General features: G+C 38.4%; 1 protein-coding gene across 3 annotated transcripts in view; it reads right to left on the bottom strand.

The window, feature by feature from the left end:
• Window positions 1-14,786, bottom strand: part of MYO5A (myosin VA) — a 223,767-nt gene that overhangs the window by 55,391 nt on the left and 153,590 nt on the right. For all 3 annotated transcript variants that reach the window (XM_055098616.2, XM_055098617.2, XM_063596646.1), the window contains exons 20-24: window positions 14,328-14,484; window positions 9,764-10,003; window positions 7,810-8,058; window positions 4,670-4,763; window positions 2,189-2,337 (exon numbers count right to left, since the gene is read on the bottom strand). In XM_055098616.2, coding sequence (XP_054954591.2) covers window positions 2,189-2,337; window positions 4,670-4,763; window positions 7,810-8,058; window positions 9,764-10,003; window positions 14,328-14,484 — 889 coding nt within the window. The remainder of the gene's footprint in view (window positions 1-2,188; window positions 2,338-4,669; window positions 4,764-7,809; window positions 8,059-9,763; window positions 10,004-14,327; window positions 14,485-14,786) is intronic.

The following is a 14,786-nucleotide window of genomic DNA, read 5'->3' on the forward strand; positions in this document are numbered from 1 at the left end:
GTACTCATCTGTTAGCTGTTTAGTTGTACCTAAACATTAAAATAAGATATTGTCACTAATATTTTAATTGTCATGGGTTAAAAGATCAAGTTTTTTATTCTCTGCAATTCTGGGCAAATATTTTCTGCAAAAACTGTCATCTTGATTATATCTGGAGCTAGGAAAAGGAGATCTAGTGAAGAAATGAGTGGGAAGCAAGTGAGCTCTGATCTCCCTTCCTCTGCTTTCTCCTTTTCCCTTCCTCTGACCATTTTGTCTCCCAAGAGGAATGACTGAGTCACAGGCATACAATGGAGAGGACACATGACTGAGAAATAAGAAATTGAGCAACTAAAACTACCTCTAGAGCACTGCTGGGAACAGATGGAGAGCAGGCAGACTTGCTTAGCAGGAAGGAGGAGCCGTGTCAAGCTGCTGGAGGAGGCGTCACTGGAGGGCCTTTCTAGAAATGGCCACCTCCTCGACTAAAGAGACCCATGACCTCCTCACAGATGGATATCTCTGGAATATGCTCAGAGAGGGATACATGTATGGCACCTGCTTCTCTCATTTTATTTTCTGAAATTCATATTGCATGCACTATTAAAGAATCCAAGAAATTCTCCAGAAAAGACATTTGTTTATCTCTGTTTAACCTAGTAGATTACCACATTTATTTTACCTAAGAATTTCTTTTCCAATCCCACTTATTAACATCCCAAATAACTAGGGGGTCTCAGAAACACCTACTGGGTTATAAAGCTTAGCTCTAACCATAACTGAAACAGAGATTAACCATAAATGTTGGCATTGTCATCTAATAAATAGAGTGAACAAAAACACACCAAAGAATGGAACTGGGGAACATGAACACTGAAAAAGAAGAAAAGGATTCAAGAGAAAGCTAAGAATTACAGAATGTGAAGGAAGAAAGGTTTCAATGGGACCAACGGTAGCACGGTGATCTAGGAAGATGAAGCTTAACAAGGGTCTTTAGATTTGTCAATTATAAGAACAGTTATAATGGTGACTTGCATCTACTTCTAATTTCTCTTTGTCACACATAAATCAGAGTAGTGAGGGTTGAAATAATGGTCCAATGTGGGATTTATATTAGCTTTTTGGTCTCTTTTAGACAGGATTTTCTCATCTGCAAGGTGATGAGAGCCTATCTTTTGCATTACACGATCTCTTTTATTTTGACTTTTAAGTGTCATATTGTAATGAACTTTGTCAGTAGGTCCAGATAGAAGCAAAATTTCAAGAAAATACTCTGCTCCACAGATACTGAATTATCTGGCTTTTTATGAGATATTTCAGGGCATTTCTGGTCATTTGCATAATTAGGTTACCTTTAAGGCTGGTACTTGTAGGGATGCTTGGGAACTCTTTGTTTCCTGATAGCAGGATACATGGAATGGGGAGGATGTGCAGAATTATTACAAGTATGAAAGGTACATTGGCAAATGCAGAAGAGTCCTTGAAATAGATAATTCATTACAAATGGAGTCTGAATTTTCTTTTCATAGGAATATATCTTCAAAATTATAATCAAAACCAGTCTACATGTAAATTTTACATTAGGCCATTCAATATATAAAACAAAGTCCAACTGGCTGGGCGCAATGGCTCATGCCTGTAATCCCAGCACTTTGGGAGGCCAAGGTGGGTGGATCATGAGGTCAAGAGATCGAGAACATCCTGGCCAACATGGTGAAACCCCGTTTCTACTAAAAATACAAAAAATTAGCTGGGCATGGTGGTGGGCACCTGTAGTCCCAGCTACTCGGGAGGCTGAGGCAGGAGAATCACTTGAACCTGGGAGGCGGAGGTTGCAGTGAGCCAAGATTGTGCCACTACACTCCAGCCTGGTGACACAGGGAGACTCCATCTCAAAAAAAAACAAAAACAAAAACAAAAATCCAACTTTACTGACTTTATACTATCACATAGCCCAGTCTTTAAACTGTTTGACTTTACCGAAGTACTTGTGAATAAAATTATATGATTTCTAAGATTTGCTTTAAAATAATCCAATCCATTGGATGGAGTGGGTTGGGGAGATGGAATGGGAGGTGAATATGTGTTGAACATTCTGGAACTGGGTGGTAGGTACACAGAAGATATGGAGGTTCATTCTACTATTCTATTTATTTTTGTATATGTTTAAAATTTTTCATTAAAAAAAAAACAAAAGTGTTTGACTCACCACCATAAGGGTCATCTCTTCCTTGAGGTCATCATATCTTTCTTCCAGGCGACTGAACTCATTCAGAAGGTTCTGATATCTCAGCCTTTCATCATTAAGGTCGAGTTCCAGTTGTTTCGTTTCTTCTACTAACTTCTTCTCCATAGTTTCTGAAATTAAAAAAAGGATATGCATACTAAAGATGGCCCCTTGAGAATGCAATTGTGTAAACATGTATACTGATTTCCAGTTTCTCTGCAGGCAATTTTACTTTTAGTATCACTGTGATCCATGAAGAGTGTCTTAGTAAAATTTAGGAAAAGAAAAAATGACCAAAAAATGAAATAATTTATTAATAATAACAATCATCTACTGAGTTATTCCATGTACTCTGGCCTTAGTACCACTAATTGATACACTGGTTACAGCACATCCTTGAAAAACTTCCACTAGTCAGTCATTGTCTAGTAACTAAAGTGTATGTATTTTTATTCCAATGGTATTCTATTCATAAAATTATTTTGCCCAAAGTAGTGTACTCTCTCAAAATGACCTCCTCACGGATATTTCTCAAGAGAGATATTTCTCAAGAGAATGGCAACTTTTCAGTGGACCCGGTTGTCCTACTCTACAGAGTCTCTCTTAATTTACCATCTCACAGTTCTATCTTACGTTTTCTACGACTTTAACCTCCCCTGCTGTCCTATTACTTCCCAGCTTCTAACCAGATAAAATGCTCGGGCCTGGCCAGCTGTGTTGTGTGCTTGTTGGTCATCCCCCACGCGCTGCTGAGGAAACCTTGCCTTCTCCATTTACCTACACCCTCAGCCCTCTTTGTGGCTGTGGTTTGCTTTTGGCTAGGACATGATCTGGAGATTGGAGATTAGCCCTTGACTGCAGGCAGATGAAGTAAAGTAACAAAACCTCAAATCTCAGCTATATGTCTTAACTCAATCAGCCAACCAGTCACATTTATAATATTAAGCTTCCACCACTTTGCTCCATGTTACCCATATATTTTGAGGCTAAATCTTAATCTGCCCTGCCTGCTTCTATTGCTTCACTACTGCTTTCTCTGTGAGCACGATGAGGCAAGGGCTACAAGTGTCTTGTCACAGCTGCTTTCCTGGTGCCCACCACAGTGCTTCCCTAGAGTAGGGCTTTAATAATTTGTAAATGAATGAATGAAAGAATTTCTTCTCTCTAAAACATTCTACAAGTTGCCTTTTATTCTCACCAGTTTGCAGAAGCTGCTCTGAGGCTACCAAAAAATTTTCCCTTGACAAACTCATTGTCATTTCTTTGTTCTTACAGTTCACTTTCAAATAACATTTTATATTTTCCTAGAAGATTCTCATCATTCTGGATCCTTCTGTTACATGCTGCCTCCCAGCAGCCTTCTTTCCAGGGCTCTGTTTTCTCCTTCACCTCTTAATTTTATTTTCTGGCTCCTTTTCTTTACCTCATCCCTTAGTATGGTCATTAATTCCAGGTTTTCTTCTCTTTCCTCAGTATTATCCCCTTCAACTAGGAGAGGTGAGGCAGTCTCTCTTACCACCACAGTTTTAATGGGTATCTTTAGGCTCCCTTCTTATTTTTTCTCTACTCTTTAATCTGGATTTGCTTTCTGAATACCTCCATGTTGAGGTCCTAGCTGACATATCAAACTTAACACTCCAACAATTGGCCTCATTAATTTGCCTCATAAATGTATACTTTTTTCTCAATATCCGTATTACTAATAACATACCTTTATTGTTTTGTTATCTCATTGTAAAATCTTAGAACATTTTTGCCTTTTTTGAATACCAGTGTAATCAACAGAATGTATATGAAAATGTATTATTTTCATATAATATATCCCCATTCCAAACCATCTTTTCTCTTCCATTTCCACCACTAATTACTGTATAGATCTGTATCTTCTTACCCCATATTTATATATATGTGGATTCCTTATAAACTTATCACCATTCTAACCTACCCCACAAACAGAAAATAGAATAAATGTCCATATCTAGTTAGTTCTCTATTTTAAAAATTAGTGTTTTTTTAGACTAGCAAAGAGTGGTGAATCTTAGAATAACATCCATTGATTTAGCAAAAAAAAAAAAAAAAAAAAAGACAATACACACACACACAGAAATATACACATATCAGCTCAAAAATTCTTACTAAATCATTAAGAATCCTATAAGCCTTAACTAGTAAATCACACATGCAGAACAAATTAATTTTTTAAAAAAATTACATATGACACTGACTGAACCGGAGTTCACATTTGTACCTAGAGATACCAGATTTACAAGTTTATCAAGCAACGAATTCAACCAAAATATTTGATCTCTTGCCTCTTGGAACTTTATAAATTTGCTGATGACAGCCTCAACTTTTAAAAATATTTAAATTCTAAATAATGTTGTGTAACTCATCAAATGACATTGTAACTTACATAACTTTGGTGTGAGGTTGGTTGGCGTGTAGTACGCATATAAGCTTTACCTGTCATCTCCTTAGCCTGCTGCACGATGCGGTGATTGAGGGCTTCTTTTTCTTGCTTCAGCAAAGTATTTTCTTCCTTCAGATTTGATACCAGCTACGAAATGAAACAATAAACTGAGATGGTTGCAATGGACAGAGGAAGCCTGATGACCAAGGATAAAGACCATAAGCAGTCATTCCTTACTTCCACCACCTCTGTGCTCCCTGTCTTTGCCTGGTTATGTCTAGTCACCTTACAAACTTGCTCAAGCATTACTCCCTCCCAAGAGCCTTCCTGAAACCCCCTTCAATTAGCTGTCTTTTCCCTGTGCTACTACAAGACCCTGTATATGCTCTTTATATCCGTTATAAATGATTTACTTTCCTCTTTTCCAGAATAGACTAGAATTTCTTGAAGGATAAGGATGGTGATGGTTTTTTACTTTACATTAAACATTAAAACATTAAAGTTTTACTTTACATTAAACATTAAAAAATTGCCTGGCACTAAGTCAGCATTTGCTCTCAAAGGTAATTGATATTACCTTCTCCTCTCAATGCTTTCACACAAAGCTTATGTGTACCCATGATTCAAGTGGGGAGATTAAGGAGGTTAAGAAGGATATGAGGATGTTTAGTTTGGGAAATTCACTGAAGAGCTTTTGATTCTCCCATCTATGTCAAGAAAGAGAATTTCTCTTTCATCTCCCTTTAAGAGTTTTACAAGGCTGAGAACTAGTCCTTTTATTCCATGTTTAAATAAGCATTGACATTACAACAATGTCAATGTACTTAATGCCACAGAACTGTCCACTTAAAAATGGTGAAAATGGTAAATTTTATGTCATGTATATTTTAACACACACACACACACACACACACACACACACACACACACACACACACACACAAGTTGACTCTTAACTTTCTAGTTCTTTGCTGGATAAGGATTCCCAGGAAGGAAAAGTTAAAACCAAAGGTAATTTTGCAAAGTACATAATTTACTCAGTTCATCTTTGGAATAAAGTGTGTGCTTATGATGAGTAAAATCTGAATTCCTTTTTCTAAGCTAAAGTTTAAGGAACTCTGAAAACAAGAGCTTTAATAATAGGGAGAGAATTGGCAGGCAAATCTCTTGTCATGTCAGGGGGTTTAGGACAGGAAAAGAGGGCTCCAGGGAGCAGGAAAGTTGGATAACTACACTGTGCCACACACAGCAGACATCAGTCCAGAAGGTATCCCTTCCGAGGGCTCAGTCTTTTCCCTCTGGACTGACCTTGCCTTAACATCCACTCTCAGTAAAAAAAGCCCCAGCTCTCTGTGGGCTTTCAGGAGAGGCTCTTGTTTGGTAGGGGTGCACAACCAATCACCTATGGTGCTTTTTCAAAATAATGTGCCTAGCCCACACTCCCAGAGTCTGGATAGCTCCCTTTTTATATAAAAACTCCCCAGCAGTTTTGATAAATGCTCTTGGTTAGGAACCATACATAACTCTACTGTAACTTCTGGGCTCCTTGATCAGACTGAGAATGTCATTTTCCTTACCATGAAGCTGACTGTCACAGTGAAATGTTTTCATTCTTCCCCTATCACTACATTCCATCAAAAGAACTAATGGGGCCAGGCGCAGTGGCTCACACCTGTAAACCCAGCGCTTTGTGAGACCAATGTGGGAAAACAGCTTGAGGCCAGGAGTTCAAGACCAGCCTAGACAACATAGGAAACACCATCTGAACTAAAGGTAGTGCCTACAGCTATCTCTGTGAGAAGTGGGAGAAAATGAAATGAAATGAAAGAAAAAATCTGAATCTGCTTGTGTGTTTATTCTATCAGACTAGAAAGGCAAGAACTTGGCTTTGAAAAGGAAAGGAGAATCTTCCCACCACACTTAACTACTGTACAGATTCTGAGGAATCCGAAGCTGGAAAGCTTCCGTGGTTTGGGGAGACTTAAAGGGAAGAAAAGAGATCTTAAACATTCAAGACTATCTTTTTGAGTGCACGTCTTAATTCTGAGAGAACAAGCTTGCTGTATCAAAACAACATTATATAAAACAGAAAAGAATCTCACCTTTTGGCACTGCTGTTTCTATATATAGAGTACAGATCTAGAGATATAGGAGGAATTACTTTACTGGAACCTGTAATGCCATGGAAGGACTGCAATTTTACCAGCCACCCTACCCTAACCGACCTGCATCTAAGTTCCTGCTGTAGTTCTCACTGCATATGCTGATATTAACATTTAGAAGTCAGTACAGACAAACCATATGAGGATTCTTGCCAGCAGTTACAGCTGACACAGGCAACTCTGTTTTCATTTAAAGATGGTAATACCAGCGGAATCTCTGAAAATCAATTACTTTTTTCCAGGAAGCCTAATGTTGAGGTACTTTTACAAATGTTTCAGCAGTACATCTCATTACTACTTGACAATCTTAATGTCTTCTATACTTAATAAAGTTTTGATATGTTAATACAAATTTGAAGCATGCAAGTACTGGTCAATCTGAAAGCATTTTGTGGGGAGGGTTCCATCTGCGTAAAGCTGTTGGTTGCAATCACTGTGCAGACATTTAGACTTCTCCTGCTTGGACTTCTTAATACAGCCTTAATGCAGGCTTCAACAAGGATCCCTACCATCAGGTACTAAATATTATGTCTAATGTTCCATTATTAGAACACTAAGCATGTGGGAGTTATTTATATTCTACTGCTCAAGGTCATTGCCAAAGACTGATTTTACAATTCAAAAAATTGCAACCTTAGGCATAAATGGGTTAATCACATTAACCCTACTGAAGAAAAAGGAGTCTACGCCCCAGACTGACTTTTTTTTTAAAAGGAGTCTATGCCCCAGACTGACTTTTTTTTTTTTTTTTTTTAAATATACAAGTGTTAGTAGGTACTTGGCCATTCTCTCCTAAAAATACAGCTTTGCCTCTGTTCTTATTAGAGTAGAAAGTTCTACTAAAAGACCTACAGCCTACTCATTGATAATGAGAAATAAATGCTTGGGAAACAGTAATAATGAACAGTAATTCAACTAAAATTTGTACTGCATTTCTAATAAAACCAACAGTGAGTCACATGGACCAAGTCATGATGACAGCACCTCTCCTTTGTGTACGGAGTAGATGGGGATATGGACATTATTCCTACCTGCTCTGTTTCTTGTTTGTATCGATCTGCATGTTCCTCAATGCATTTTTTCTCTGAACGAGTTTGCTCTAGGTCTTTCCGGAGCTTGGCAATTTCTTCCTGCAGACTAAGGACCCGCCCAGTGGCAACTTTCGCTTCCTCTTCACTTAGCTGAAGACGTTCTAAGTCACTTCGTAGTTTCTCAGTCTCAGAGTTGTATATTCCTTCCAGATTGGTTAGTTTCTCCACAAGGCATTTGTAGTCTTTGTTCTTTAAACATACACATAAGTAACAATAAGTAAATACACATATCATCAAATGTATTTAGTAAGAAAACCATGTTTATTCATCATATTCATGCTATATCATCATAACATTGATATAGTATCCAACCAAAATACTACAACATTTGCAATAGCACAACCAATACCTTCTAGGTGACACAAACAGAGAAGAAAACAGGCACAATTAATTCAATTCTGTTTGATGTGGTAAGCAAGATGGATGTGATTTTCTCATAGTCACAGGGTGAGTTACATAGTAAATTCTTAATTTCCTGATTCTTAATTCAGAAATAGGAGGATCTATACTTGTTTTTGAAAACAGATCAAAATGTTGCTAAAAACCATTTACTAGCTTAGTGATGCGTAAGAATGATTAAAACAGCCTCAAAACCCCAAGTTGGCCAGGTGTAGTGGCTCACACCTATAGTCTCAACACTTTGGGAGGCCAAGGCAGGAGGATCAAAAGAGGCCAGGAGTTCAAGACTAGCCTGGGCACATAATGAGACCCTGTCTTTACAAAAAATTTAAAAATTAGCTAGACATGGTGGTGTGTACCTGTAGTCCTAGCTACTTGGGAGGCTGGGGCAGGAGGATCACTTGAGCCCAGGAGTTTGAGGCTGTAGTGAGCCGTGATTGCACTGCTGTACTTTAGCCTGGGTGACAGGGTGAGAATCTGTCTTAAAAAACAAAAACAAAAACAAAAAAACCCTCTCCCCACACACACACGTTTCTCACAAATCTTTATGTTTACTACCTCAAAATTTCTCCCTCCCACTCAGAAAATCTTCCATCCCATTTCATTCTGATCCCTGTTTTGCTTTGCTCTCCTTAGCATTTTTATATTCTTAATTACCTTTATATCATTTACATGTGCTAAAATATTAGTAACTATCTTCAATTAAACAAACTTTTATCTCTGCAACAGATTGCAAGTTCATCAGAAGCATCAACATTTTCCTGATGCTTTTGCTATTTCAATGCTAAACCAACTCATATGTAAAATGAACATGATACCACATGAAAATAAATGATAATTTTGATAGAGCATTGCAAAGTACAAAATACAGTATGCCTGGTTCAAGCTGGTGTTTGAAAAATAAGTAACATACAATATGACTCTTGGTCATAAAGGTTTGAAGCATTAGTAGATCTCTGTTCTCAAAAATAATTTCCTGCCAGGCATGGTAGCTCATGCTTGTAATCCCAGTACTTTGGGAGGCTGAGGCAGGAGGATTGTTTGAGGCAACAGCCTGGCAACATGAGACCCTGTTTCTACAAAATAAAAAAATTAGCTGGGTGTGGTAGTACGTGCCTGTAGTCCCATATACTCAGAAGGCTGTGGTGGGAAGACCACTTGAGCCCAGCAGGTTGAGGCTGTAGTGAGCTGTGACCATGCCACTGAACTCTAGCCTGGGCGACAGAGTGAGACCCTGTCTCAAATAATAGTAATAATAATAATAATAATAATAATAATAATAATAATAATAATAACTTCCTGCCTTAGTTTTTGCAATTGTGATCCACCTTATGAGTTCATAAGTACTTCCATGCTCATTATGGAAATAAATACGGTCATAATTTTACTTTTTACTAAGACCGAAGGGTAAAGTCAAAGAAAAACAATATTGAAAATAATCCTGGTGGATTTCTTCAGGCATATTCTACTCTCAGGGCCCCTTTGTGAAACACACCTGCTCATCAACTTTGCGCTGCAGCTGCATGATCTTGTTCTCCATGCCGATGTGCAGCTTCTTATAGCGCTCCACTGAGCGAGCCTCGATTTTGAGCTTCTTTAGCTCACGCTTGGCCATCATCCGCCTGAAGCAGCACTGAAGGTAGATGATGGCATGCATGCTCCTCTTGTAGTGTGTGCGGGCCAGCCAGCCCCGGACTCGCTTCTGAATGATGACTGCTTTGTGCTCACGGAGTATCTGCAGAAAAGGATAAGGGCAAGCAATGTCAAGACCCTGGACTACACTCGTGATTATCAATCTATGTCGGGCTGAAAATCCACACATTACCTAGAGGAAAAGACATAAAAGTTGAATTGACAATGTACTATGTAGATTATACATATCACAGATATATGGAGGCTACAAAATTATTTTTAAAAGTGATTTGAAAAGTAGACTTTAGAAGGTGATTTCAGAAACATACATAAAAATGTGTCATATGCACATATTATGTGTATAATTCTAAGCAGAATATAGAGTTGGAAGCTGTCTAAATAAAAAGCACCAGATTACCAAAAGAAAAACAACTATAAAAAGAAAGAAAAAATACATTAGATTTCTTATTAGTATATGATTTCTGTTGGCAACAGATGATCCTCTATAAAATTAACAGAACCAGGCATCCTGTAAACTATGTGCTACTAAAATAAGAGATATCCCTACCACCCTGACTGCTGATACCACCTCACTATGCATTATTAGGCCCGTGCATGAGGACACGGGGTATGGGCAGCAAACTGTCTGTAGAGGCCAACACTTGGGGTACTAAAAAGTTTGTACTGATTTATTGATTTTTTTTTTTTTTAGAAACTAAAAGATGACACTCTTGTTTACCACATTTGAGGAATACCATTCTAGTGAGGATTTTCCATTGCTATTTCAAATGTAGCAAGGATCCACTTTTGGGATTCAAAGGTAGGAGGGATGGGGCTTTAAAATCAAAGGTAAAAGTAACAAGATGTGAAACAAACTAATCTTACTTTTGATTTTATATTACATTTCCTAAAAAAAAATGATATTTCCCTAAACTTATAAACAAACAAAAGTTTGCCTTATTAGATGAATTTGTTGTTGCTAAAGAGCACCAAAAAGACACCGTGTAAACATTTTCTAGGAAAGATGGAGAAGAAATTCTTGAATTTTAAGAAGAGGTAGCCAGGCACAGTGACTCAGGCACTTGAGGAGGCCAAGGCAAGTGGTTCACATGAGGTCCGAAGTTTGAGACCAGCCTGGCCAACATGGTGAAACCCCGTCTCTACTAAAAATACAAAAATTAGCTGGGCGTAGTGGCGGGCACCTGTAATCCCAGCTACTCAGGAGGCTGAGGCAGGAGAATAGCTTGAACCCAGGAGGCGGAGATTGCAGTGAGCCGAGACTGTGACATTGTACTTCAGCCTGGGCAACAAGAGTGATAAACTCCGTCTCAAAAAAAAAAAAAAAAAAAAAAGAGAGAAAATAAAAGAAAAAGTAAACTAGAAAAATCTGGCATCTGCAGATTTTTATGTTTATAATTTTATGAAGTAACTCCTGTATGATATAAATGATACTTAAATATTATATACTTAAATACTTGTTGGTGATTATTACAAATGGACACAATGTACCTCCTATCAAAGTCTTTTTTTTTTCTTTTTTTTTTTTGAGATGGAGTTTCATTCTCGTTGCCCAGGCTGGAATGCAATGGCACAGTCTCGGCTCACTGCAACCTCCACCTCCCAGGTTCAAGCGATTCTCCTGCCTCAGCCTCCCGAGTAACTGGGATTATAGGCGTGTGCCACCATGGCCTGCTAATTTTGTATTGTTAGTAGAGACAGGGTTTCATCATGTTGGTCAGGCTGGTCTCAAACTCCTGACCTCAGATGACCCACCTGCCTCGGCCTCCCAAAGTGCTGGGATTATAGGCGTGAGCCACTGTGCCTGGCCTTATCAAACTCTTAAAATGTAAAAACCTCTGAAAGCATCTATCCACATATATAGCAGTTTAATAAGATCATTAAAAGAATAGTTCCTATTTTTAGGTTACTGTACTTGAAAAAAACAATGACTAAAATGTGCCATCCTAGAAGACACATTTAAGAAATAAGTGGTTAACTTTAAACCATCAAATACAAAATGAACACAGTTGTTCAGGAGATCTGAGTAGTATCTTCGGCCCCCTCAAGCCTGCCTTCTGTGGCTGTTTTCCTAATGCTAAGGTAGCCTTCAGTTTTCCTTCAGTGTAGTCACTGCATCACGCTGCACTGAGGTTGGGAGTTCTGAACGTTCACTGAACATCACAGTCTGGAGGGAGGCCTTTGTCTTATCTGGATGAGTAAGGAGCAACTGGATGAGTCTCAGTGATAGCAAATTAAAGACTTTCAAACTCAAGCAGCACACAGTGGCATGTGTGCTAAAAAAAACATGATATTTCCCTAAACTTATAAACAAACAAAAGTTTGCCTTATTAGATGAATTTGTTGTCGCTAAAGAGCACCAAAAAGACACCGTGTAAACATTTTCTAGGAAAGATGGAGAAGAAATTCTTGAATTTTAAGAAGAGGTAGCCAGGCACAGTGACTGGATAAATAAAACTATTAATGCCAATTTTCCTGTTCCATTTGCTTCTCCCATGTAACTTTGGACATGGGTCCATTTTTGTAATTTTAGTCAAATGGAAACAGCATTTAATCAGAGCTTCCATTTTCAATCTCACTTTCATCATGAGTGAGAGAAATTAATCAACACCTGTACTCTCTTTAAGACCCCCCCCCCTCCAAATCTCATGAAGGGGAACCTTGGACCTGAAATACAGCTAGAAGGAGCACTAACGTGATGGCTGTTGGCTTACATGTGAGCAAGCCTCTACGCTGCCACCTTCCACCCTGTCCAGTCACAGTGGGAGCCTGAGCTGGCCGGAGGCTACCACTGCTAAACCAGTGACCTCAAAACCCAGCTCAGATGTTCCTAAGGAGAGTAGTGAGGAACACAGGAAGGTAACTAGTTTGGTGTATCTGAAAAGCAACTTCAAACCTCTTTCCTCCCTAAAATCTCACGCTTATATAGAAAGAGCATGAGACTACATAAAGGAGGGGTGAGCAGAAAGATCTGGAGTAGCTATCTTCAAAACACAGCTATTAAATACACTCATTCAAGCCTCACCAGTTTCGAATTTTTTGTTGTCTAAAATCACTTCAAATAAAAATAAATAAATAAATAAATAAATAAATAGGGCCTAGGTCACACCCATATACTGTCTGTGCTTAGAGACCCAAATCACCCCATTAATGCTCCTTCTAATGGTGATGTCCATAGAGCTCTAATATCCAGGCTTGTATTTCTCACTGATTTGAAATACAGCCTATAGGATAGACTCCAAACCTTGCCAAAATGAAAGAGATAAAAATCGTTCATCAATGGTCACAGGTGATAATTAAGACTACTCTGGTGACCCCATTAATTATTGCTAGATGTAAGATTATTTGTCAAAAACTTTTGGAGCATTGTATCTGTCAATACAATTTTAACCACATTAATGTTATAATTTGCCTCCTCTTCATCATGGTAAATTCTTCCAAGGTTGTCTCATTCTTGGAATAACCTTTAACCTGTTTGTCATATATTCTATCTATTCAAAGTTCTCTGTAGTCATCTGAATAGTGGGCCCCAAGGAAATTAGGTGCTAATCCCTGGAACCTGCAAATGCTATTTATTCAGAAAAAGGGCCTTTGCAGATGTGATTAGGTTAAGGGTCTTCAGATGGGAGGATTATCCTGGATCACATGGGTGGAACCAAATTCTATCATAATTATTCTTATAAGAGGCAGATAGGAGAAGTCAAGTCAGATACACAGAAGAGAAAATGCTGTGAAAACAGAGGCTGAGACTGGACTGATGTGGCTACAAGCACAGGAACGCTGGCAGCCACCAGAAGCTGCAAGAGGCAAGGAATGGATTCTCCCCTGGAGCTTCTGGAAGGAGAGCAGCCTGCTGACAACTTGATTTTGTCCCATTGATAATGATTTTGGACTTCTGGTCTCCAGAACTCTGAGAGAATTAATTTTGGTTGTTTTAAGGTAACAAGTTTGTGATAATTTATTATAGCAGCCACAGTAAACTAACATACTTTTTTTTCAAATTATATAAACAAAGAGAAAGAAGGAGGTAAAAGTTTTTTTCCCATTGTTTTGTTAATAACTATATGTGATTATTTAGTATTTTAAAATGCATTTCAGGCTGGGCATGTGCACAGTGGCTCACACCTATAATCTCAGCACTTTGGGAGGCCACAGTGGGAGGACTGCTTGAGGCCAGGAGTTTGAGGCTGCAGTGTACTATGACTGCACCACTGCACCCCAGCCAGGGTGACAGAGCGAGATCCTATTTCTAAAAAAGAATTTTTTAAAATAAATAAATATGCATTTCAATAGCTGGTTGTCCCCATACAGTTCCTACCTTCATTGTAGCCCCTGTGGTACTCTGTACAGATGTGAAATTTGGTTAGTGCTAATAGAATGAATAAACAAAGTTGAAAATAATGCCTCACCTTGCGATACCTATTTCTGGCCAAGAAGCCTCGCAAGTAAGACTGAAGAACAATAGTGGCAGCTCGTCTAATCTTGTACCTCCTGCGGACCACATACATGCGCCAGTACTTTTGAACGATGGTTGCTGCCTTGGTTCTGCGCAGAAACTTAGCATAGCTGGCCAAAGAAAATAACATTATGTTGTCAGTAATCAGAAAAAAATGCAGGAATACATGTTAGAGAAACTTAAAGAGTGTCACCGTTTTAGGCATAAATAGTACCTCCATTGTATTATTCTAATAATGTGCATGCTAAGTCAACATTTATATTTACTTACATTTGTATAGCAATTTATAGTTTCCCAAAGTATTTTTGCATTTATTATCTCATTTGAGCCCTCCCTAACTCTGGAAAGTAGGATGGCCCACATTGCCAGATTTTACAAGAAAGCAAAATTCACAAAAGGTCATTCTTTCTAC

Source organism: Pan paniscus, chromosome 16, assembly GCF_029289425.2.
Source record: "Pan paniscus chromosome 16, NHGRI_mPanPan1-v2.0_pri, whole genome shotgun sequence".
In the NCBI taxonomy this organism is placed as follows: Eukaryota; Metazoa; Chordata; class Mammalia; order Primates; family Hominidae; genus Pan; species Pan paniscus.